The following is a 26,653-nucleotide window of genomic DNA, read 5'->3' as shown; positions in this document are numbered from 1 at the left end:
CTTGTGAGTCATTATTCATTTTGATGTTGTTTATAAAAGTTTACTTTTTTTCTCCATTTTGCTTATCAAAATGCTTCTGGAAATGCATCACGTGACTCTTGTTGTCACAATGGTGATATCACGGAAAATGACATTGTAAAAACATGATACCTATACTATATACTATCCCTCAATGGATACAAACTGTCTTGTTTCACTAGTGTAGTAAACTTACTTTCTCAAGTAGGCCCAAGGTTTAGGATTTGTATTTTAGTTTCTGACGTTCATGTTGCATTTGATTCTTACCCCTTTAATTTTGTTTACTCTTTAAAAGTCTTCTCACCCAGTCTTTTTGACTACTTACAATAATCGCTAAGACACACTACATGTCTCGTAACAATTAGACTTGTGTGTAGCTCCATAGGTATTCACTCATTGCCTTACAGTCTGTCATGATTGAGTGGTAATGGCTTGAGTTGTGATGCTCAGTAACAGGAATGTCACCTGCAGTCCTAAGAAAAATTGTGGGCCTGTCATGAAATCTGTTTAAAGACACAGTATAGACAAATGTGTATGTAGTTAAGGACCAGAAAAGTCAGAGAGAGTTTTAGTTGTGTAATTGGGAAATATGCTCTAATTCATCTGTTGTGACTTAACAGTTCTATCTTTGCCTTTTGTTTAGTCCATTTTGCCCTGTCTGGATATTTTTAAATTTGTTGTTAAAGCATGCTGCGGTGGGCGGGCGCCCTGCCCGGGATTTGTCCCTGCCTTGCGCCCTGTGTTGGCTGGGATTGGCTCCAGCAGACCCCCATGACCCTGTGTTAGGATATAGCAGGTTGGATAATGGATGGATGGATGGATGTTAAAGCATGTAATACTGATAATAACATAAAATATAATGACAGATTGTAGTGATTAATAAATAATACTCTGAAGTATTGTTTAAATGCTCAATTTTTTGCTGTATTTACAAATTTACACAAAATATATGTGAGCTTGTTCTTTGAATATTGACTATTATATGCTAAACAAAGAATTACACAGAGCTGGAGGACAAGCACTACATCTTTTACATAACTGAAAACTTGTTTTTTGTAGACACAATTTCATAATCTGCTATGCACAATTGTGACATTTAGAAAGTTCTGAAAACAATACAATGTTTTTTTTTTGGTTCTAATACTACTTGAGTGATGGTGAATGGGACCTGTTGCTGGTGAAGAAGGATGATGTGCTAACTCAATCAATGGCATCATGTGTTTTAAGTCTTTGTGTGGGGAAACACTCTTGCATACATTAAAATAAACTAACAACAGCTTACAAATGTTGTCTTTGCTGTTAAATTAACCATGCTATACATTATGATTGTTTTGTAATACTTTGCTGTATTTTTTGTGTTTATAGGGCAATGGCTGAAAACAAAACCCCAGACTCTAATGGGACAAGTGAAGCAGGGTCTGTCTCTAATGAGATTGGAGAGTTAGAAGAAGCCTTCCGAAAATTTGCAGTTCATGGGGACACCCGAGCAACAGGAAGAGAATTGAATGGGAAGAACTGGTCAAAACTTTGCAAAGATTGTGGCATTATTGATGGAAAAAATGTCACTATAACAGATGTAGACATTGTCTTCTCCAAAGTAAAGTAAGCAAATTGTTCTTGCTGTCTGCAATTAGGCCTTTCCTCATCAAAAAACTATATTACCCACCCACCCATTTTCGTAACCTGTATCCAGGGCAGGGTCACAGGGCAACTGGAGTCTACCTTGGCAATTATTGGGCATAAGGCAGTAACAACACCTGGCCAGGGCACCAGTGCATCACAGGATGAACACACACACTAGGGCCAATTTAGCAACACCAATTCATCTAATCTGCATGTCTTTTGATGGTGAGAGGAAACCCATGCAGACACTGGCATGCTATACAAGCTCCATGCAGGGAGCAACAGGGATGTGAACCTCGATCTCCTTACTGCAAGGCAGCACTGGTGCCGCTGCACCACCATTCTGCCCCAGCTATGTTTTTTTTAAAACATATTTTCACTCCTTCAGTAAAATTAATGGTCAAAATAGGGGACAAGAAAACCATGCCCTTCATTTTTCTTCTGTTACAGATACTGTTTTGATTTTCAATGTATTATTATTCAAAGAAAGGTGCATTTGTGATATTATTTTAAAATACACTTACAGTGCAGCCACTTTCATGTTACTAAATTTAATTGACCCTCTTTGAATCTCACTGTCACAGTAACAGATCAAACCTTATTCTGACAACATGAAGTGCAAGACTGACACCTAATCTAAACAGAGTGCCAATCCTTTCCAAAACTCACTCACATTCACTGGGCCAATTTAAAGGTACCAATCAACCTAACCTGAATGTCTTTGGGATGATTACAAATCATCTGAAGAAAACACACATGAAAAGACATGTTGAATGTGCAAACTCCTCAAGAAAGAGTGCCCAGTGTAAGACTCCTAGAGCTATAAAGCAGCAATGTTAACCACTGTGCCATGCCCTTAAGCTATTGTAAAGTTGCAGTCTTACCTGGGTGAAAAACTACAAAGTAAAAAGGTAATTGCAAATTTTATATTACCAAACATTATTGCCCTTAAAACATACCGCATTTAATGCACAGCTATTGTTAGTATTCTAAAGCTTATTTGCATAAAGTATTTCTTGGTTTTCCCTTCTAGTGCAAAGAACACCAAACTGTACTTGCTGTCTATGGACTTATGTGGTCCATTTGGGGAGGCATGAAAATTTAAAGTAGGAGAAAAAAGTGATATTGTTTAGTCTAGATATAGTATGTTAATGAAATCTGAGTAATCTGTGCAGTTACAACTACTCACTTTGACCCTGAGCTGCCCCTGCCACTTTCCAGGGGGTGCAAGACCAGATGCTATTTGTATTGCAGGTTTAAATATAACAAAGGAATAGATCAGGACAGATTGTAATAATGGTTTAATAGTGAGAGATGACACTTGCGACCCCAAATTATAATAAATAACCCAACTAAGAGTGTCAAAAAAAACAGCAAGGGGAAAAGTAACAGCAGGAATCAAAATCAGAGTGCTTGGTAGAAGGGCAAACATGCTAACCACTACACCACCATCTGTGTGATACAGTTTCTTTATTAATAGATCACAATGTAGTATTTCTTACCATTACTCTGAACTTAAGCTTGTAGTGAGAAGTATCTTTGTGCCCAAAGTTGCTCATGAGAATTAAACACACAATTGGAGACTGTACTTTAAAAATATAGACGTAATAAGGCGCTGAAATACACCACACATTTCATTGATCATGTTGAAACATTTAGCACTGTGAAACATTTTGAATAAGAGTATTGGTCCTCCACTCTGTGATTGGTAATCTTGTTGCTCACTCCATACTTGTAATGGCTTCTGTGTGATTTCTGCACATTCTTCATGTGGGTTTCCTCCCCAACACCACAGAAATGCAGTTGCTTAGTTGCCCAATTTGACTATCTTTAGACTTTTTCACTTGTGCCACTATTTTGTGACCATTGTAAAAAATCATTATGTCAGGCTCCAGGACCTGCAAACATGTATTCTGGATTAACTGGCAACTCTAAATTGGCCAAAAATGAGTTTGGGTGTGCATACTACATCTTGCCTAACACATAATGCTGTCTGGATAGGCTATGTCATGCTTAATTAGAAAATACAGGTTGAGACATAGGTGAGATAGATACACCTATCAAATATCCACTAAAATGTGTATATTCACTTTTATATGTTCAAGTTGTGAGGTACAGCATTTGAAAGATCTAATCTTAAAATGGTGTACTTGAGCAATGGAATGTAAAACAATTATACTTTCAACAAGGAACAAGACATTGGCAACCCTGGCACACATGCTCAACATTACACAGTGAGTCAAAAGTGGGATTTAAATCCTTCACTGTGAAAATTCCAAGGCCAGCAACTTAGCATTCCAGATCTAGGAACCTAATGGAAGTGGTCACTGGAGAAGTAACTCAAGAGAAATAAAATACTACAGGAAGGGGCACACCTATAAACAGTCAGAGAAAAAAAAAGGAAAGAATGCAAAAATGTTTAATTTTTGTTAAGAGGTTTGCTTATTAGTCTTGTCTTTGCCCTTTCCGATGTTAACCTGACACTACTTCCTGTTCTTTTTGTTGTAAATTTATACATTCTAAATGTATATCCTGATTATCTGCTACTCATTTTAGTGTATCTTATTCAAAATAGTCATGCTAGCAAAGGACATCAACCAAGTATAAGGAGGGCCTATATGTTAAAATACTGAACAATTCCCCTTAGCCATTTAGGAATAAAAATGGATGGGATTCTGGTCATGTTTTGAATCCCTTTGTTAATTAAAGAATTTTGTCACTTGTTTCATAAGGCTCACATTTAATTGTGCAGTGTTATTTTATCTCAGATTGTAAGAGCAGCCCACCAATATGTTGTCCTGCAGTGATGGAACTGCAACGAGACATCTGTGGATTTTTGCTCTCAGTATACTTAAAAGTTGATTAATTTCAGTTTTGTACCGTTTATTTCTTTTCCTCACTGTTTACCAACAAGCACTTCTCTGGAGGCGCCATTTCAATACTTCACTTAACTGTATAATTCACATTCAGATTTCCTTTATTATTATTTACAAACTTTTTTTTCCAGCCAACAGTACCGAGCTGCAAGCATATTTATATGTAGAGTACACTCAAGACTACAACTGGCTTTTTGTGACATAGCATTCAACAAGAAAATTCAGCTGCTGTTCTCCTTTCAGTTTTTAACTCAATACACTGTTGGTGTCACCACAGTGGATCATCATCCTCCTTTCAGTTCTATCTACTGCCTCAGTCTCTTCAAACCCTTAATCACCTATCTCAGTCTTAATTGCACCCCTTCATCTTTTTCTTGGCCTTCCTCTTCTTCTCTCTCCAGGTATATCATTGGTCCACATATTCTTACTGCCGACACGCCACATGTCCAAACCAGTGAATTTTTGATTCCTGCAGAGTTTTTTTCTCACTTGCTTGTTTTTCCTGATAAATTCTTTTTTAAGTTATCCTTTCTTGTGAAAGGAATGGGAGTTTAATGTGAAAAATGAAAAAGATAATATATGGTATTGTTGTATCAGTTTTTTAAAGATTGCTGATAGGATCATAGGTTGATGATTGGGTCATTATTATCTTGTGTTCAGAATACAGTAAAAGTCTTAACTTGCATGTGCTAATCAATATATAAATGTCACCACTCTCTTTTGCCATGACTAATGAGTTCAACAGCCTTAACCTTGAAACTTCCACTTGAAAAATATCAGAACACATTCCACCATTAGAAGACATATTAATTTATTAGATTTTTTTTTTCTGTTATTTATTTCACCTTATACAATTTCTTGTATTAGGAATTTGTTAGTTTTCTCATACCCCTTGGGGTCAGAGCGCAGGGTCAGCCATTGTACAGCGCCCCTGGAGTAAGCATAGGTTAAGGGTCTTGCTCAAGGGCCCAGCAGAGTAGGATCTCTTTTGGCAGTGACGGGGATTCAAACCGGCAACCTTGTGGATGACAGCACAGATCCTTAGCCTCAGAGCCATATTAATTTATCAGATTTCTGAAAATCTTAGTAAAATAGCATTAGTAAAAGTAATTATTGATGTAGCCTTTAAACACTGACAGACACTGTTGCATCGTTTACTCCATGGCCACTGACTTGAGAATCTGTTCATTTTTATCTGCCAAGGTCATGTCTTGTTGTCATTTTTTCTCCTCTTACGGCAACTTTAGCTGCTTGTTATTGATTTCCTCAGTGGTATATTTAGAAAAGTGTTGCTTTGTTTCTAATTGGTGATTTGTGTTGATTTTGCATTAGCTTGACGTTTCTTTTTATCCTTGTCCTCCTGCAACCAGAAATGGGGACAGTGTTCAATCAGTGGACTTTGTGTGAATGGTCTTTCCTTAACTAAATGACAGGTGTTTTGCCTTTATAACAGCTCTAGCTGGTTGGAGCAGATTCTTCATTTCTTTTTCACATGCAGCCAGTTAGTAATTAATCAAATACTTAAGTAAGAATTGCTTCATATCTGATTGTTTTTATGTTGCTTTCTTTTTCAGCCACTCATACTGGTGTGCCTCTTTGAACTTCATTCTTTGTATTTATGAACTTGTATTTTTAATTAGAGTTTTGTTTGCTTGTCCCCAGTCCATGCCTGCCCTGAGATGACCAATTCAAATTCATTTTCTTCATTTCTGCTGTTTGCTTTTCATCCCATTTGTTATCCATTTAAATCAACAATCTTTCAGAGCTACTGAATGCTAAAGGTGTGACATAAGGTTTTAAATTGAAAGATCCTCGCAAAAACAGCACAGGGCAACAATGCAATGATACATGGCAATAGTTAGGACCTTTAATGACATAATCCCACATCCGGTATGCTTATTTCAGTTAACAGAGTGTAGTATATAAAGGAGAGAAAAATAAATCTGTAAAGTAATGTAAACAAGAAGGAACATACCAGAATTCCAGAATTGGATGGTGAGTAGTGCTTCCCTTGCCAAACAATTTCAGAGAGCTAGGCTCATTAAAGTGCAAGATGCCATTTTACAGGTCAGAATTTTATATGTCCATCTTTTGAGTCATCCCATTACTTGACTTGATTGGGGAATGGACACTAAACTAACAGTACCTTTCTTCTGAGGATGTTTCTCCTCCTTCATTCTTCAAATTATTACTGGACTTCTGATCAGCTTAATAAATTAAGAAAATAAAACATATTTGGCAACTTAGTGGGTGACGGCACTTACTTGGGTGCCTTTTGTGTTAGTTCATGTATTTCCCACTTGTTTGTATGAGTTCTTGGTATTGGGTAGCAATGTTGGCATGACAGCAGTCAGGTACCTGATATCTGTTGGGCAAGTATGGATGACTTTACCATTTTGTAAGGACATTATATTTAACCATGCAAACTGCTGCCAATCAATGAGTGAATATAGTAATGAGTGACAATCTTTCAGAGTCACTTTAGGCACATCTGGCATCATCTTGTGGTGTACCCAGAGCAAAGGATATAAATCAATGACTTTTAAACAGACCACCAAGGAAAAAAAACAAACTATATAAATAGAGATGATGCAGTAAAGCCTTTAAAACACAATCACAAAAGGGACAATTACACATTGTCATAAACTGGCATTACTATGTCAAACCTGAGGCATTCTGGTTAGTTTGCTTGAGAGTGACAATGCCCATTTGTTTTATACAAAGAATTTCTGTCTGTAATGCCTTGCAAGATGCAGGTTGTAGTTTTGGCCATGCCACTTACAAATTTCAAAGTGGTTCTGAATTCTCTCTTTACTAGTTTTATTTTTCTTTGTTAATACTTTATTTTTAGAAATCATCTCCTTTTGTTTCTCTATTATGATCTAATCCTTGAAAGACTTAATAGTATTATTTTACTTCAGAGCAGATGACTTGGCATTGACACTCCTTTTGCACATTTGGTTGTATTTAGGACTTGCATTTTATCTTAAAAGTACTGATATGCTTAGCAATAATTGCTCAGTTGGACAAAAACTATAAAGGACTATTTTACAAATCAATCACTGTTGAATCATGTGTATAGAAATGAGGTAATGTGGTTCCTAAGGGTCAGATGTTGTAATCTCATAACTGGACTCTAGTATAGGGTTTTAGAACCTGGAGTACTCAATGCTCAGCTAATCTGGTACAATATGGCTGAAGGTGCCACTACTTCAGGGGTGCCAAAATCCAAAACCTGAAGTTGCTGCAGGTACATTTTTAATTAGCAGCCATTTTCTGTTGCTGAAGGAACTGATAATTTTGCATTAATTTTAATTTACCAGCTTTTTAAGATTTAAATAGGTGGTGAGCAGTGTTGGTCCTGGAGGGCCTCGGTGGCTACAGGTTTTTGTTCCAGTCCAGTTGCTTAAGAAGAAGTCAGCTATTGCTAATAAAGCACTTATTACTCGAGTGACATGTTTTAGTTTTCTGTTTTGTTAAGATTCCAAACACTTAATCACTTATGTTTAGCCTTAAACAGATGCATTCACACAGTCAGTTATTTATTGCTCCTTATTAGCAATAAGATGCAAATAACAAAACAACCAGTAATTCTCCATCTAGCTTGTTTCCATTTACACCTGTGTTTATTCATCATGCACTATTTGGCTTAATAAAGTACTCAGAAGGAAACTAAAGAGGAGAAAGTGAAGAGCTGAAAATTACTCATTCGTTTTAGGCTTCAGATCATTTGGGTGATACACTTCGAAAGGAAAAAATCTATGATATAAGAATGAACTGATATTATGGACTTGAAGTTCCAAGAAGCCATGGATCTGTTATTGGTGAGGATTGGTTTCAAATTAAGCAGCTGGGTTGGAACAAAAACCTGTAGCCACTGTGGCCCTCCAGGAGTGATGCTGCTCACCCCTGCTTTAAATAATGACATACATATTGAACAGATGACCAGCTAACTCGGCAGTCTCGATCTCCATTTTTGCTTCAGTCATCTTCTTAATTTTAAGCTATTTCCTGCTGTTAATGAAAGACGTTATTTAATACTATGGCTTCTTAGTGCCCTCATTGTGGTACACCAGACATTTCCCAAAGTGCTGATTGTCTTTTTCTCAGAGCACCATCATCATGTTTTGTGGCCCGGAACAGTTTAATACTTCTCAGACCTTCAAGACCTTTAGGACCGGGGTGTGACATATGTGCACTAGTGCCTTTTAGCTGTCTAGTGACCACCATGAAGAAATGACCAATATTAAGGGCAGTTTTCAAATGTATAAAGCATAACCTCTACAGGGAAATGCTTTGAGAACCGGGGCACAATAAGGAGACCATGGGTTCGCATCCTGGGTCCTCCCTGCGTGGAGCACTTTAAGAAGTGAGAAAAGCGCTATATAAATATAAAAAGAATAAAAAGGAGAAATGAAGTAATGTTGTGTTCTGCCATTTTTTGTCAATATGTGAATATTTGCCATGCAAGACACTTCTGTTTGTGACTACCCTTGGAATTAATGAAGATGTTAAAAAATGCTTTACAAAAATGCAATTAAACGTTTGCTGTTTATGTTGGCATGTTACCATGGCAGCATGCAGTCTTGGGTGACAACAGACTTTGGACAATGTTTAGAAAATTGGTCACCATGACAACATGCAGCATGTTTGTTTTAAGTTGCTATGTGTGGATTCCTGTTTCCTTGGCAACAACATTGCTAGTTAAAAGATATACTTTATCTGAAACTTTAAATAACTGAAAAGTAAAACAATGTGCCAGCAATTAATATTAATGTCCTTTTTTGGTCTGCCACTGAAATACACACACACACACACTAAAGAAAAGGCTATCAAGGTTCACATGGTTTTACTACATTGAGGTTAAAAATGGTCACATTTCAAAATAATGGTGGCATCTGTATAGCAGTTGAAAATCCAAGATGCATTTAAAGCAGCTGATACCTTCTTTAAACACTTGTCTTTTATGATCTTAAGAGAAGCAGGAGGTTCATATGTCAGATAATGTGATCACCCCTTTCTAAAACTGCATCAGGTTTCTTGTCTATTTTATACAATAATTACAAAATGAGGGGATAGCATGATTGCAACTTTTTTTTTTATTTACACTAATCTCTTGTTTGTGCATTAAACTCTTCCACTGATTTGTTTTTATTCAATGATACTCACATTATTCTTATACAGGATGTCACTGAACATTTGTCATATGATCAGTTCTAAACATAGAAATTATTAAAGACACAAAGCAGTTTCTATAATACTGTTAATCTTTCTGTAATTTTGAATTACATTGAACAATAAAAAAAGTTGAAGGCAAACTGTGAAATTTCAACAGGTGTAGCTCGTTATAATGTTTAAAGCCCTTAGTGTGACAAAGTAGAGTCGGACTGGGCTCTGCTGCACAGGGTGCCTTGTTTAAATGGAATGTCTGAAAAGACAAAGGGAGAGGAGAAAATGAGAAGGCAAAGAAGGACACAAGAGCTGTGCAGAAGAGCCACTAGAGCGAGTTTGGTCAAGGGCCTGTCTTGGGCTGGGTGATGGTAGAGGAAGGAAATTGTACCTTTTGGGGACAAACTAGAATAGAAGTAGGTTTTCCCTGTAGAATTTCTACAGTTATTTAGGTTTTCTGTATTGAAGCTTATAACTTACAAATACTTGTAGTTGGAAAGTTACATTCTCTCTATGTGCCAAATTATGTTTGAGTTTTTATTTTCAAAATGTAATTCTGACTTAAATATTTATCATATGGCTATGAGTTATTTTTCTATGTTTATGTTTTAGGAACAAATCTGGTCGAACAATCACATATGAACAGTTCAAGGAAGCTCTACAAGAACTTGCAGAAAAGCGCTTTAAAGAAAAAACTGGAGAAGAAGCTGTACAGCAGGTTTATAAGATGATTGAAGGAAAAGGACCTGTTGTATCTGGAATAACGGTACACAATGCAGACTTTTTTGATGATTACAAATGAATCATTGTAACCACTTTTTCACATATAAAATCCAGAACATTTCTGGACAATCTGGGATGTAGGAATTTACTATCCCAGGAATCCAATAGAATTCACTGGACATATTTCTGATTAACAATCCCAGGATATTGGTAGTATTCACATATTCATAGTTGTCAGGGTGACTACACTTCATTTTTTGGGTCAACAGATTTTGTACTTTACAGTCTTAAGAGGGTTGGGATGCTGATTTTATCTTAAAATGTAGCCAAACAGCAGTGAACAAGTGATTTGCTTGCTCTGGTTACTATTGATTTTCACACAATTATATTTTTCAGTAGTTTGTTTGTATAAAATGAACCCAATCTAACTGTACATACCAAGCAAATTCATGTACTTCATAAAATAGCAGTAGTGTGCAGAGTACAGTGAAATTCTTACTTGCATATCCAACCAATGTGCAACATGTGTACACTCTCTGGTATCATGATAAATAAGAAAGTGTTAAAATACATAATTTTATTTGACAGAAAACACAAATCAGCTTATCTACTCCTTTATGAGTATGGTAAGTATGTCCAGCATTACATACATCAGTTGTTGTCTTTAGAGGTTGCTATTGAGCCAAATTCAAATATTGCCAGGGATAGAAAAATAAGTAAAAAGAAAAATCTACTATTTTTCGTGAGACCTTAACTGGGTTGGTAAAATACATTTTTCTGGTAACTCCTTGTCAACATTGCTGCTGCTGGCAATAAGCACAACTCGCAACAATTATACTCGTAATCACACCATAGCAAAGAATTCTTGAAGATGTGCAACGTTTTTCCAAAATAATACCTCCACTACTTCGGGCCAATGTTCACTGCCATGGGTAATTCTTTAGAATTAGCAGATACTTTTTGTAATACTTTGTACATGTGCTAGGTGTTTCAATACAATACAATACAATACAATAAATTTATTTTTGTATAGCCCAAAATCACACAAGGAGTGCCGCAATGGGCTTTAACAAGCCCTGCCTTTTGACAGCCCCCCAGCCTTGATTCTCTACGAAGACAAGGAAAAACTTCCAAAAAATAACCTTGTAGGGTAAAAAATGGAAGAAACCTTGGGAAAGGCAGTTCAAAGAGAGACCCCTTTCCGGGTAGGTTGGGCATGCAGTGGGTGTCAAAAAAAAGGGGGTCAATATAATACAATACACAGAACAGAACAAAAGTATCCTCAATACAATAGTAAAATAAAAATATTACAGGTACAGAGCAGAATTCAAGAGTAGATGATATCACATAATAAGATTCCGATTTGTACAGAGTCCTGGAGACCTCGGCCATCAAGCTGCCTCCCTCTATTGGCCATTCCACAGCTGAGTCAGTGCTGGGTCAGCCAATCCGATGAAAGAACCCCAATATCCGATGATTCCTGCGATCCTCCTTAACCCAGTGTCCATACTGGATTGCCTGTAGAAACAACAGCTCCCATGAGTCTATCTCCATCCAGATCTCCTCCCTGGTGGCACCCCCACAGGAACTCAGTGTAAAAGTTCACTTTTGTGTCTGAAATACAAATCTCTTTCACGTTTTTGTAATTTCTCCTTTACTCATATGGATAGTAGTGATCTTATTTTAAAATAACATTTTTTCAGACATCTGTGTAACAATTTCACTTTAATTCTGTTGTTGAGTTTGGATACTTTCAAGCAAGTCCTTGGCTTTTATTCATCATTACGAGTGTGACTTTTGATTAATTCACTTGTCTTAATACACAACATGTATAGGGCTGTTAGGATCATCAGCATATTTGACCTTTGCTCAGACACCAAGACTGAGGTGGTGTATTCCAAGGAACGGTGCTGTTTGTTGTTCTAGTAAATTACTATGTCAAACTTTCTGTGCATATTCAGCCAAATTTTTCTCACATGACCTTGAAAATTCCTGAAATAACCCACATGTTTTTATCAACATATCAGCTGTACTTTTTTTTTTTTTTTTGTGCCTGTTTTTTAATCACTGCTATTGTCTCATTACAACCATGGCAGCAGTCCATGAAGAAGAATTGCTTATTAAAAAAGACAAAGCCAACTGTGTTTCATTCAAGCAGAAAAAAAGAAAATACAATACATTCCCTCAGACCTCATTTAGAATAAAGACTACATTCATAAGTGTTACTATGTTTATGGACATTTGACTTTGTGGAGGCTAAAAGTGTGGAGCATAGCAGTCTTGGGCCAGTTTGCGTTTTTCTTTTGCTTTAAAGCAGAACATTAATTTCAGGGTGTGAAGCATTTTCCTAAAAGGTAGAAACTATTCTGGGCTGCACAACATCTGCAGTGCAGCTGTCTTGTCTATGACACACACCTACACCAAGCTTCTCTATTTTTGTGCAGTTGTGACACTGGAAAGAATTTTCTCTAAGACTGAGATTAAAAAATGTTTGTTTTATAACGGAATTCAGATTTGCGTGTGGAAGCCATTATATCTGCATCACTGTCTGATGGCATAATATGGCAAGTCCAACACTGGTATATTTTTCTAAAGCTTGTTCATGTAAAAAAAAATAAAGCTGCAGTTAACTGTAGATTAATGTAAAGTTTACTTTTAAAACGATTTAAAACATTATAAAGCTATAGGGAGGGATAAAATAATCAAGCACTCAACAATATAGTATATTAATATCAAGGACCTGATGAAGAATAGGGCCACCCTTTGCTTTCAGAGTGACTTCAGTCCATCTTAGATGTCCTATACCTGTACTGTGTGGTGGGATATTAGACTATTCAAGAGAAAGGGTCTGCAGTTCTTTGAGGGGCAAAGGGAGTGAAAGACCTGTTTATGCGCTGTTCCACAACTTTCTGTAAAGGTGTAATGGTGTTTAGATCTGGTGATTGTGAAGGCCATTGAAGGCACTTGAATTCCTCCAGGTATGAATTAGTTTAGCAGATAGCACAGAGGCATTATTATCATTATGTATTAGGGGAACATCACTAGGGAATAGTGTTTGTATCATAAGCTGCATCTGTATGGAAGAATATCTCGAAATACTATTAAACAAATAAATAAAAGTACTGTGATATGTGACAATAAATATAGAATAACATCATGAAATGTGAGAATATATAAATGCTTCACAAAGTATATTTTTGTTGCGTATTTTTTTTATGTATTTATTTATTTCTTCATGTATTTATTTCTGTGACGCATATTCAACATGAAATAAGCCTTGTACTTAAAAATTGTCACTTTCTCTAGAAGGTGGGCTCTAACAAGAGTACTGTTTTTTGATTGGTGAATTTTCACTAGAGTGGACATAAACCTTTAGTCATCGAGAGCCACATTTAATGCAGGCAATTCAGATGATGATAAATTTGAAGTTTCTTTAAATAAAGTAGCTGCTTTACAAAGCAATTTTGGGGCAATTTTTTCTTGCCACAGGATTTCCAAGTCAAGCAAAGCGCAAAAGTCCACTCTATGGGCAATTCACCAGTCAAAACACAGGACTCGTTAGAATCCTCAATCTTAACTTTGACAAGTGAAACTGCAGAGCTTATTTCTTGTTGTTTATTTCATGATGTGCCACTGAAATAAATTAATGAAGAAATAAATATATAAAGAAATATGCAACAAAAATATATTTCATGGCACATTTAATTATTTCAACCCACAAGTATATGTATTTCATGTTGTTGTTATTTGTTGTCACGTTTCACAGGACTTTTATTTATTTGCATATTTATTTAATTTTATCTGAAATATTTCTCCAAATACTTGGTTCTGTAAAAGGGCTTCATTTTCCTTGGCAATTATATGACCACGCCGAGCAATTATCAGATCTATTGCGTCCCATGAGATGACAGCCCACCATATTCAACAGCTGGCAATAGCCATTGTGGATTGAAAGCATCCTTTAGTTATATCTCAACTTAAACTTCTCCCACTCAGTACTGCAAGGCTCTGCAGAGAGTGGTGCGGTCAGCCGAACTCATCACTGGGTGGGGACTCTGTAACTTCCAGGGTATTTACACCAAGCAGAGTCAAACCATAGCAAAGAAAATCAGTAAACGCTACCGCTGCCTAAAGTCAGGTTCAGAAAGACTGAGGAGGCGCCCCTGTCCACAGTCCATATGCAACTTGAATAAGGAAAGTGTCTAGAAATACATGATACCCTTTTGTTAACTCTCTTGCATTGAGTCTTTTGAGTTATCTTTTAGTTCTTATTTATCACACATTTAAAATTTTTGATATTTTATAAAGTCATGTTGGGTGTGCTACACTCCAGCCACTTTGTGTCTGTGCCGCTCGCATTGTCAAGGGGGGGCTGAACGCACGGTAAGGAGATGTGGTCTGATCCGCTGCTGTCTTTCTGCTGCTGCTGCTGCCGAGCTGCATGTTCTGTTTGTCGCGCTGTGTGTCGATCATTTAAAAGCCTGTACAGCAGCTGTCCTTTTGTCTCACTGCCTTGTCTCGCGTGACGTTAAAGTGTTTCTCGCAGGACGTCAAATTGTCTTCCGAGAAGATCACGTATCGTCTCCTTCCAAGATTTTTTTTATAATAGAGAGATATGGACAGTCATTGGAGTTGAGCAACTAAGCATTTTGCTACATATTGTACTGTATTTATAGATAGATAGATAGATACTTTGTATGTAACAAATAAAATTTGATTTGATATGGGAAATAGACTGAAAGATGGGCCCTGCTTCTTTGCTCCTTACACCAGATCATTGGCCTTCGTGCAATGGCCTTCCATACAAACTGTTTCAGAAAGGCGGCACTGCTGTAAATTCTAGATTTTTGAAGTTCACAATGTTTAATTGTTTGTTGAAAATGGGTCGGAGGGGCATGATTCAGTTTCATTTTTAATGTTGATTTTTGTAGCATTTAGCAAAAATTCTGTGAATTTTTGTGAACTGTTTCTGTGAACTGTTGGTGATCATCTACTTATAGCCGCTCTTTCTCTTTGGCGATGCAGATTGTTTATGCTTTGCATTTGCAGTCCTCATTTTTGATAGTGTTATCTTGGACACATGAGATAATTTTGCAGGTTTGTGACTGATACACCTAAAATTTGGCCACCAATTATACACCTTCCTTTGAACTCTGTTAGTGACCTTGTGTCGCTTTGATAATTCACCTGTTAAAGTGCTAATTAATGGTCAGCCCTCTTTATAGGGGTGGCACATTGGTAGCGCTGCTGCCTCGCAGTAAGGAGACCTGGGTTTGCTTCCCGGGTCCTCCCTGCGTGGAGTTTGCATGTTCTCCCCGTGTCTGTGTGGGTTTCCTCCCACTGTCTGAAGACATACAGATTAGGTGCATTGGCGATCCTAAATTGTCCCTTGGTGTGTGGGTAGGTGGGCTGGCACCCTGTCTGGGGATTTGTTCCTGCCTTGCGCCCTGTGTTGGCTGGGATTGGCTCCAGCAGACCCTGTGTTAGGATGTAGCGGGTTGGAAAATGACTGACTGACTGACCTCTTTATAGGTGGCACCTACTGCTTATAGTCCAACACCACCTCACATGACCCATCTTTGCAGCTGCTTCTGTAACTGTGACATACTTACTTCAAAGTTTATCTCCTTTTTCATGTGGTGTTTCCATTATTTTGTCCACCGTATGGAAATTTATGGGAAAGTATAAAAACAATTTTGCTGATAAAACCTTATCGATCTTCTCATTTGTATGTTATTTTGTGCAGTTCTTCAATAATCTGGGAACTTCATAGACGTTTCAAGTCACAGAATAATAGTTTGTGTTGAAATAAGAAGTAATTAGCAGTGATTGTCTTGCACCATATTTGATCATACTGTTTCATGATCTGTATTATCTGTTGTTACAGGTTGCAGTGGATTCTCCTACTGTATCCCGGCTGACCGATACCAGCAAGTTCACAGGTTCCCATAAAGAGCGATTTGATGAGAGTGGCAAAGGAAAAGGCAAAGCTGGCCGTGTGGAAATAGTAGATGACTCTGGTTATGTATCTGGGTATAAACATGCTGGTACATATGAACAAAAGGTAAAAGGAAGATCAAAATAAATGTAAAGTAGAGTAAAAATGATACCGAAAGAGAGAAGTCAGTAAGCTGTGTATGCTCCAGAAAGCAAGGCAGTTTTACACTGGAGCCTCATTCAGAAATGAACTGGAATCCATTAGCTCATCCCTCTGAAGAGACCCTTCCAGACAGGACATTCCGCAAGCCTGGCATTTGTGTGCAAGTTACTTGGATAACAGAACACCCGAGTTTGGTCTTCAATTGCCTGCATTTGCATTCTCCTTCTACTTCAACTGTGTGCTAGTGGGCCAATAAATATAAATTTAAATTATAAAATAAACTGTGGTGGGCCACAGTTGCAAGTTACCGAAAACATAACTTTAGCAACATTTTAGATACTGGGGTGCAGTAAGCTGGGAAAGGTTTATGAAAACTGAAATGTTTTGTTAACAGCTGTTAGATGTCATCTTTGAACTGGGTTTTACAAAAATAATGTTGTGAACAGTAATAGCTGCAGCTTTGCCAATGCACTGATTAGTATAAAATTCTATGCAATTTGATAGATATTAAACTAAACAATCGTTTATGGTTTAATCTCTGTTTAAAGACCCACAGATAAAAACTATAATACCTACTAATGTCGCTGTATTGCTGAGGACTCTGTTTCCAAAAAAATTCAGGTATTTTGTGTTTTTTTTAATTTGTTTTAGTTATAGTCCCTGCTTTCTTATATTCCCCAAAACTTAGAATATAAAGATTTAAACAGTCAGATGTTTGCATGTCATTCTTTGCAGATTGTTTATGCTGTGCCTATCTTGTCATCATTTTTGAAATTGTTATCCTGGACATGTGAGATCATTTTGCAGGTTTGTGACTTAAGAACTACAAATATCTACTCTATATATACAGTATATAAAATCCTAAGCCGAAAAGTGCAACGATTTTATGTCACGGTTTAAATCGGGCTTATTGTAAAACCTACATACAGTATATGTGTTTGGTATCATTCTTTTCAGAATTTATCGAACTTTAATGTAATGATAATAGATTTTCAGATTCTTATTCCGTTTTTAAATTGTAAACTAAAATTTCAAGAAAGTCATGGTTTTTATTTTTTATTGAGTAAATTTTCTTTCACAGGAACAAACTGTTAAAAAAAAAAAAAAAAGATGTATTCATAACACCAATGTTTGTATTTAGGTGATTTAGTTAGCTGACCCTTTGCAGACCACTTTAGTTTTCACCTGATTTTTCCTGTTATTTAAATGAGTCGTTTTTTAAAAAAAGTTTTATCTATATTAAGAATGTCAGTTAAAACAAATGGATCGTTTCTTTAGTCTCTTATAAATAATCATTGAGCAGAGTGGACCTCAGTTTAATAGGAGTATGCCAATCGGTAAGAGAGTAAATATTTTCTCATTTCATGATTTTTACTCTGTTAAATAATAATTAATTTTTCTTTTACATATTTATAGAACTGCGGTAGGTTGGCACCCTGCCTGGGATTGTTTCCTGCCTTGTGCCCTGTGTTGGCTGGGATTGGCTCCAGCAGACCCCTGTGACCCTGTGTTCGGATTCAACGGGTTGGAAAATGGATGGATGGATATTTATAGAATTACGTGACTTTGACTCCAATAAATAATCATTTTTCTTTTGTACATTTACAGATTTTACTAATATTCTGGCCACAACTCGGGTTGGGTGCCAAAGATGCTGGGGGAGTTGGGCGCCGAAGGCACAAGTAAAAGTATAAAAAGTGTACAATTTCAGCATAATAATATTGAAGAAATGATTTGACTTCGAACATTAGAACAATTTTGACAAGAACAGGCCATTTCCAACCTGATTGCTTAATTAGAAACCAGTCCTTGCCGATAACAGACCTTAATTCATTTTATGGCATATTAGTATTTTCATTCTGCCAGGTCAGCTTATTTTTTTTATATTGTAGATTTTTTTCATTTCCAAATATACCACCTAAATGATTTATAGACTGAATTAGGTGCGTCATTCTCAGCTCTTCTCATTTTTCTCCCCTACATTTTCCTTATAAATATTTTATTAAATTGGATTCAGTTCATGATGAACACACACACTGGTGTAAATGGAAACAAGTTATATGGAGAACTGCCAGTTCCTTTGTTATTTGTGTCTTATTGCTAATAAGGAGCAATTAAAAACAGTGAATGCCTCTGTTTATGACTGAAATAAGCAATTAAGGGTGGTACATCTTCACAAATGAGGCCATTAAAGCCGATGTTACATTGCATGACTTCTAGTTGTTGGGTGTGTCAAACTTGCTGACGGCAGTTGCTGATCTTGTCACCGGACCATGTCTGAAAATCGTTGGGTATATCAGTGTTACCGACTCCATGCCTATTTTCCAGTGAAGTCTTTTGGCTCGCCCCCGTTTCTAACGGCCTGATGTATGCTGCCTGATGGTGCCGATGTTGTACAAAGGGTTTTGTTGTAATAGCTACAGAGAGTTCAGCCTCAACCACAGGCCTTTTTTTAATTTAATTTCTCCATCCTCTCCTGGTGCGTAAAACATGAGGAATCAGACAGAGAAGCTTCTCTAGTGTTTGTGAGGTCCAAAATACGTTTGTTCCTTATTCCTCCCTGCCATAGTCATGCATTGTACTTCTGGATGAGTGTTCATCGTGTTGGCTCTTGTGCATACAGAGCCCAGCCGTACTTCTAATGGTAAAATCAGATGTGTTTGATTCTGTCGGAGCACACTGTGGACAAGTTGGAGTGAGTCGCGGTGTATTTCACATTATGGGATTGGCTGTTCCACTGACAGATTCCCACTCACTGAGCTTAGGTCAATGACGGCAATGATTCTAATGTGACACGGGCTTAAAATGAAGCATAAAAATGTTGCTTGAACAAGTGTGTTTCAACAACGTGAATTGACTTCACATTGAGAAATCAAGTTGGTACAAAAACCTGCAGCTATATATTATGGCCCTCCAGGACAGACTTTGCAGACCCCTGGTATCCATCTTAATAAAAGGACAAGTGTTTGCATGTCTGTCTGGTTACTATGTCTCTATTATATGCCATTTAATTTGGAATTCGTAAAACCAGTGATATTTATGATGTGCCATCTGTTGGAATGAAAAATAATGTATTTTATTACTACATCCACCATTTAAAAAAAAAAAAAAAACTCACACTGTTCCACTCCATCTGAACTAGTGTGGTGCTGAGGTGTCACCTGTTTCATGGCTACACTCGGGTGCGATCCTGAGTTGGTTTGTCATGTGGTGGGTGCAGCAATGCGCTGTATTCATTATAAAATACATTTCAAGAGATGGCGACCTGCAAACATTAATGAGGAATACGTCCAACAGAGAGTACAGTAACTGCTTATTAGATTTCAGTTTGTCATAGACAAGTAGCACAGCTAGTAAAGGGTTAAGTTAAAAAGGCAGCATAAAGTGTTGTCACAAAGCCAGAGTATCAAAAGTCTCACAAACTTTTACCTATGATGGATTGATTTTAAACTTTGCACCTTTTTCTGAGAGCTTACAACATACAAGGTGCTCAAACACTCTTTAGATATTTTATTTTTTATAGTTCATCAAATAACTTGTGGCTGTACATTGACATTGTCATAGAAATGATATTTAGTTTGTATTTACTGATCGTTATCAAGTACCAATAAGTTTTCAAACCTTTGCATGGAAATTGTAAACCATGTCATCTTTGTCACATCACTGCCCCAAACCTCGGCTACCGTGTCCTGCTGTAGATGGTCCACCGGGACCCATCGGCCCACCGCTTGTCATTTTACCGGAGCTTCTTCTAGTCACGCGAACGAAGAAGATGTGATGAATTTGATTTGGCCATCAAGACAGAAAGGAAAAGTAAATGCAAGACTGCTGGGAATAAAAAAAGAAACCAACCTTGAGTCCTTTGTGAGACATCTCGGGGTCTGGTGATTGATTGTAGGGGGAGAGGGTTGTGGCGCTGCGCATTTTAAATAAATAATTGGAAGTCTCGGAGCGTACAAGTGGGTGCAGGTGCACATGGGAATTTGCAGTCGCTGCTCCGAAGTTGTTTGGGGTGTCCCATGCAAACGTGTGGCAAGACCGTTAAGTTCTTCATTTACCCCTTGGAGCAGATGATGGCAGCACCTCCACCCGATTGGCGATATAAAGCGAGCCTGCACGAATTCGACAGGAAACAATGGAGGAACAAAAGAAGAGGACGAGACAAGACAAAGATGGTAGAATCAGTGTCGTAGCGTGGCAAAATGACGTCTGGTGCTGAAAGGTAAAAATAAGCGCCATTCTTCAATCTAAATGGATAAAACAAATGTTATTATATTCACAAAGAAAACAACATTTTTATTTATTTACATAAACAATTTACAAAACGTCTGATAAAATTAACACAATATATAAAAAAAGATTCATGACAGAACAAAATTAGGCCGTTTGTAATGGTCGAATGCATTGCGCCTTATCAGGTTTAATTAGTGTTACCAGATTAGAAAATTAGAAATTTGGGACACTCTTAAAATCTCTCTCACTATAATTATGTATATAAATGTATACATGCCCCCTACACACCCAGAACAATATATTCTATAAAAGCAGAGACATAAGTTAAAAACATAAAGCAAGGGTTTTAATGGGTTGTGAAGAAAACAAAAGTAAAATCATTTGAAAATTATTTAATACAAGCTAAAATAAATTCTGTAAAAGTGAAATCATTTGAAAATATTTATTTAATACAGACAACAGAGAAATATTATTATTATTATTTAATAGAGGCAAAAAGTGGGCCGTGGCGAGCAGTAACAGCACCCTTTGTTGACAGTCACTGTAAGTGTCAATGCTGATCCAGAACTGTACCTCAGCGCGGCTGGAGAGGAACACGGTAAGAGTGTCGCTGTCCTCAGCCAATCAGAGCAACTGAACAAGTTACAATCAGCCAAGCAGCAAACACGAGCTTCCTCGTTACATTTGGGTTATTTTCATCAAGAGAATCTGAGAAAAGAAAGTATAATTACTTATAAAGTTACAACTAAGTACCGTAAGAAGGTAGTGAAAATATATTTTTATTACGAAATTTGAAAATGAACTAAATACGGGACATGTGGGTGTCCCTGGAAGGTCAGTACGGGACAGGAGACAAATGATCAAATGTAGCACATGTCCCGTATATATGGGACGTCTGGCAACCCTAAGCTTAATTAAAATCTAACTAGCTTCAAACGCGCCGAGAGCGTAGAGAACGAGTGGACAGAGGCTCACTTATCACTGTGAGAGCGTAATGTCGGGTTGTGCATCGCAGTACCGACGAGAAAGGCGCGCACCGCTCAGTCGTGCGTTTCCATATTAGTGGTGTAGCGGTTTTTAAAGCTGTGCGTCATTCTCATTGTTATTTTACTTAGAACTGCACTTTTATTTCCAATAATTCGGCTGTGATTGTAAATTGATAATATAATAATAAAATAATACATTTTATTTATATAGCGCCTTTCCCATGCTCAAGGCACTTACAGAATATAATAAAGAACGGCAGCGTATTCAGTATATAGCATTGTACAAACCAGATAAATAAATAAAGAAGATTAAGACAGTGAATTCTTAAAAAAAAAAAGAAACAGACAACATAATTGATGGTCTCGCACACACACACAGGTTACATTGGCACCTTGACAAAGAAGTAAACTGAGAGAAGGGTAATAAAGTCAAGTAGAGCTAAAAGCCTTCCTGAACAGATGAGTTTGGAGTTGTTTTTTAAAAGAACACATTTCAATAAGCAATTTGTTTACACAATCATAAAAAGTAAAGGAAAAGTTTTACTCATTTTCATTGAAATTAAGTTTTTAATTATTGTTCTTTTTTTAACCCAAAACAACCACGTTGTCGATCTGCGCCTGGTGCGGGTGCACAGTTGGCACCACCCACGCTACGGGCTCCGGGTAGAATCACGTTGGAGCAGATACTTTAGGAGGGTAGGCAGGCAGTTAGGAAAGCAAGCCCCAGAAGTGGAGTGTGCGCCTGACACTCGAGGTTGGGGCAGAGGGATCATCTTTCTGAGCTCTCTGAGGAGCAAAGTGACCAAGCACTGCGAGTGGGCTCTCACCGAAAGCCAATGGATGGCGGGCAAGAGGAAGGAGCACAGTTTGGTGGGAGACCGCAGACTGGCAGAAGGGTGACTGTGCCCCTGGTGGGAGGACGTCTCCTCTTGCTGCAAGGAATCCATCTTGTATAAGCAGAGATGTCGATTTTAGAAAGAAGCATCGTGGAGTCAGCCGTGGATATAAACCTCGTTTTTAAAGATTATTTATTGTTTAATAGCTTTTGACCTCCTCATTGATCATCTTGATTTTGTTTTATTTATTTACCAGTAACGGCGTACTACACGATAACGTGAATACACTTGACTTGAGCATTCCTAGTTTTCCTCCTCTTTCTCCGTCTCTGTTTAGCGTTCGTTTGCTCAGAGGTTGATGCGCTTGTTCCTTCCTGAGCAGCTCTTCAGTTCACCATCCTAGCGGCCCGCTGCTTCTCTTCTTTCGTTGGCATCTTTTCGCGTTAATACTGATTAAGTTAGTTTTTGTGTTGCAATTACTTAGTACGTTTTCTTTAATTTTTCACTTAAGCTGGCACTTAAGTCTTCAATCTACCTCAAGAATGATTAGCGAAGGTGGTGGGGGAATGAGAACGGCGCCCATACGCATGCGCCGCACGGCCGCCCAGCTGCGCGGTGCCGAGAGTTGATTCAACAATAAAATAAAATAAAAAGAGTAATACAAATCATCACTGTTTCACTCTTGTCTATTCTCTAGAGTGAGTATATAAATAACTCAGACCACTACCATTATGTTTCGTAACTCTCTGTTTACTGAACAGTGCCACATAATAAAAGGTCCGTGCTACAACATGAGTCAAATAATCACATTGTTACAATCACCCCAAAAGCGGATAGTAGACGTCACGTAGTATATGTGTACCAAATTTCAGGTGAAACAGTTTGCGAGCTACAGGTGATTTAAAATCCTGGACAGACAAACGAACAGCCACGGTAGCGTATTATAGAAGAAGACCGAAGCACTACACTTTAGACCCTTTTATCCGACTCATCCTCAGTTTCGTGATTGATGGCTGCCCAAGGACTGTGGCGCCAACCTGGACCACCCTGGTGACCCGTCCAGAACTGAATTATTTTGCTGTGGCCGCGAACTGGATTGCTCCGGTTTGATCCCGTTATTTTTAAAAGTACGCGTGTACTGAAATTGGAGGATTGTCAGGTGGGCTGCTCGTTCCGTTTAGCTCCGAAACTTCAAGTCGGACATCAGCGTTTCTTAGAACTGCACTTGAAAGGAGATGAACAGCCCTTTAGAATCTCACTTTGGAGATCCGACATTTTTACAAATGGACGACCGGCTAATAATGGCTGACCTGTCTCTCAGCCCGACTCTTTTAAAAGTTACAGCAATAGAACAGAAAGACGCAGAGCTCATCTACTCTCTTCAACACGAGGAGCTCGCTTTCAGCACGTAACACGTGTGTGTTTGTCACTCGCCTGCCTTGTTTTAGCTCCCGTCCGCCATCTTCAGTTCTGTTTCAGCCGCCTCATCTGCGTATGGCCCGCACCGAACGATCGCCGTCACGGACTGCCATTCGTCTGTTAGGTTTGTCATCGTCACTGCCACCCAGTCAGGCGGTCTTGGCTTCAGTTCAGATTATTTTTTTCCTGCAGGGAATACAACGTTAAATACAAATTTAGGAAGACGCGCTCATGTCACAAGATTTGTATAAGCACTGTGGGCTGAGCTGGTAGAACTGGTGTACATTGCCCCCCATAGTGTTTGGGCCAGTGACCCATTTCTCCTTGATTTACTCCTCTGCTTCACAGTTTAAAATTACAAATTCATACAATTCAGACATCATGCACATCACAGGCTTTCATTTAAGGGGATTTGCTGACATTTTGGTCACAGCACGTAGAAATGACAGCACACTTTATACAAGTGGTGGCTCAGACGCCATTGGATGGTTGCCGGTTTGAATCAAATAAATGCCAGAAGTGATTCCACTCCGCTGGGCCCTTGAGCAAGACCCTCAACCTGCAACTGCTCCGTCCTGAGTGTGACGTTAAGCGGGTCCTCTACCTTAGAGGGAAAACTTGGGCGTTGGTGGCAGGACTGGCACTCCAGCCACCGAAGAAAAACCTCACACTGTGCCACTCAATTTGTGGTGGACATTATAGATACCCTAATGTGGTGCTGAGGGGTCACCCGTTGAGAGGCTGCACTTGAGCCCTACTTGGGGGGGGGGGCTCTCCTGAAGTGCATGTAGGGTGGCTGCTGACAAATCCATTGTGATTTAATGTTGTATAACAAAAAAATGCCACAGGGGAACGGGACTACTTTTTTTTTTTTTTGACACTGTATATTCATTTACTCATCTCAATAATAAGACACCGCTCTATTCCAAGGCACACTCACGGATTATTAATTTTGAGCGGCCTAAAGTGCACATCACTGGCATGTGGATGAAGATCCCAGAGCTGTCTTCTTCTTTCTGCTGCTCCCGTTAGGGGTCACCACAGCAGATCATCTTCTTCTGTATCTTTCTCTCCTCTGTATCTTGTTCTGTTACACCCGTCACCTGCATGTCCTCTCTCACCACATCCATAAACCTTCGCTTAGGCCTTCCTCTTTTCCTCTTGCTTGGCAGCTCTATCCTTAGCATCCTTCACCCAACATACCCAGCATCTCTCCTCTGCTCATGTCCAAACCAACACAATCTCACCTCTCTGACTTTGTCTCCCAACTGTCCAACTTGAGCTGACCCTCTAATGTCCTCATTTCTAATCCTATCCATCCTCATCACACCCAATGCAAATCTTAGCATCTTTAACTCTTCCACCTCCAGCTCTGTCTCCTGCTTTCTGGTCAGTGCCACCGTCTCCAACCCATATAACATAGCTGGTCTCACTAACGTCCTGTAGACCTTCCCTTTCACTCTTGCTGATATCCGTCTGTCACAAATCACTCCTGACACTCTTCTCCACCCATTCCACCCTGCCTGCACTCTCTTTTTCTCCTCTCTTTCACAGGCCCGGTCTTAGGTATTATGGGGCCCTAGGTGAAAGGGGGGTCCAGGGGCCCCCCTGGAAGCTCTGTGAAATGCATGAAAATTAGACCAAGGAATCGATCCGGGGCCCCCCGGACACCAGGACCCTAGGCGGTCGCCTACTTCGCCTATGCCTAAGGCCGGGCCTGATTGGGACAAATAATGCTGTAGTATATTTAAGTATATATGACAATTGCTCACTCGGACAATTTGTTTTGGGGGCCCCCAAGCTATAGCTTGTGTAGCTTATACGTAAATCCTGCACTGCTCTTCCACAATCCCCATTACTCTGTACTGTTGATCCCAAGTATTTAAACTCATCCACCTTCGCCAACTCTACTCCCTGCATCCTCACCATTCCACTGACCTCCCTCTCATTTACACACATGTATTCTGTCTTGTTCCTACTGACCTTCATTCTTCTCCTCTCTAGAGCATATCTCCACCTCTCCAGGGTCTCCTCAACCTGCTTCCTACTATCGCTACAGATCACAATGTCATCAGCAAACATCATAGTCCACGGGGACTCCTGTCTAATCTCATCTGTCAACCTGTCCATCACCATTACAAATAAGAAAGGGCTCAGAGCCGATCCCTAATCTGACAGAAATTATTGTGAACTTGCGAATAAGGTGCCAAGTCCACACTCGCAACACCCAATTTAAAAAGGAGAAAACTTTGGCAAATTGTTTATCTGTGACTCCAATGAGCAGCGTTACACAGTTACAACTGCACGTTCATGTTATCCTGAAGTGTGCGCTATCAGCCACTGGCCACCCCAGGACCAAACTGCCAAAGTAGAAAAACAGCACCAACTATAATAAATAATGAGACACGTGCAACCAGTTTACATGACATGAAGGTCCAGCGTGAAGTGATTTTCGAGATGTGCTCACCACAGTTAAGAAATCAGAAGCGAGGCTTTTTGGTTTTTTTTTTGATAACGTGTCAGGTAAGAATCTTGTTAGTCAGCCCAGCCATTTTCTGGAAAGGCTCAAAAACAAACTGAAGGAACCATCTTTATAAGCAAATGAATCACCTTTGGCCTTCTTTAAGATTAAGGGGCAACACCAGCTTCTGAAAAGAGAGGTCCGGTCAT

At 38.6% G+C, this 26,653-nt stretch overlaps 1 protein-coding gene across 3 annotated transcripts in view; it reads left to right on the top strand.

The window, feature by feature from the left end:
* The window catches only part of LOC114663496 (tubulin polymerization-promoting protein-like), a 41,073-nt gene extending 23,854 nt beyond the window's left edge, over nt 1-17,219 (top strand). For all 3 annotated transcript variants that reach the window (XM_028817260.2, XM_028817261.2, XM_028817259.2), the window contains exons 2-4: nt 1,384-1,620; nt 10,299-10,452; nt 16,297-17,219. In XM_028817260.2, coding sequence (XP_028673093.1) covers nt 1,384-1,620; nt 10,299-10,452; nt 16,297-16,494 — 589 coding nt within the window. In that variant the 3' untranslated portion in view covers nt 16,495-17,219. The remainder of the gene's footprint in view (nt 1-1,383; nt 1,621-10,298; nt 10,453-16,296) is intronic.
* Nucleotides 17,220-26,653: the final 9,434 nt, after the last annotated feature.

This window comes from Erpetoichthys calabaricus, chromosome 13 (genome assembly GCF_900747795.2).
Source record: "Erpetoichthys calabaricus chromosome 13, fErpCal1.3, whole genome shotgun sequence".
Lineage (NCBI taxonomy): Eukaryota > Metazoa > Chordata > Cladistia > Polypteriformes > Polypteridae > Erpetoichthys > Erpetoichthys calabaricus.
Note: the sequence above shows the minus strand (reverse complement) of the source record. Positions and strands in the feature narration are given on the sequence as shown.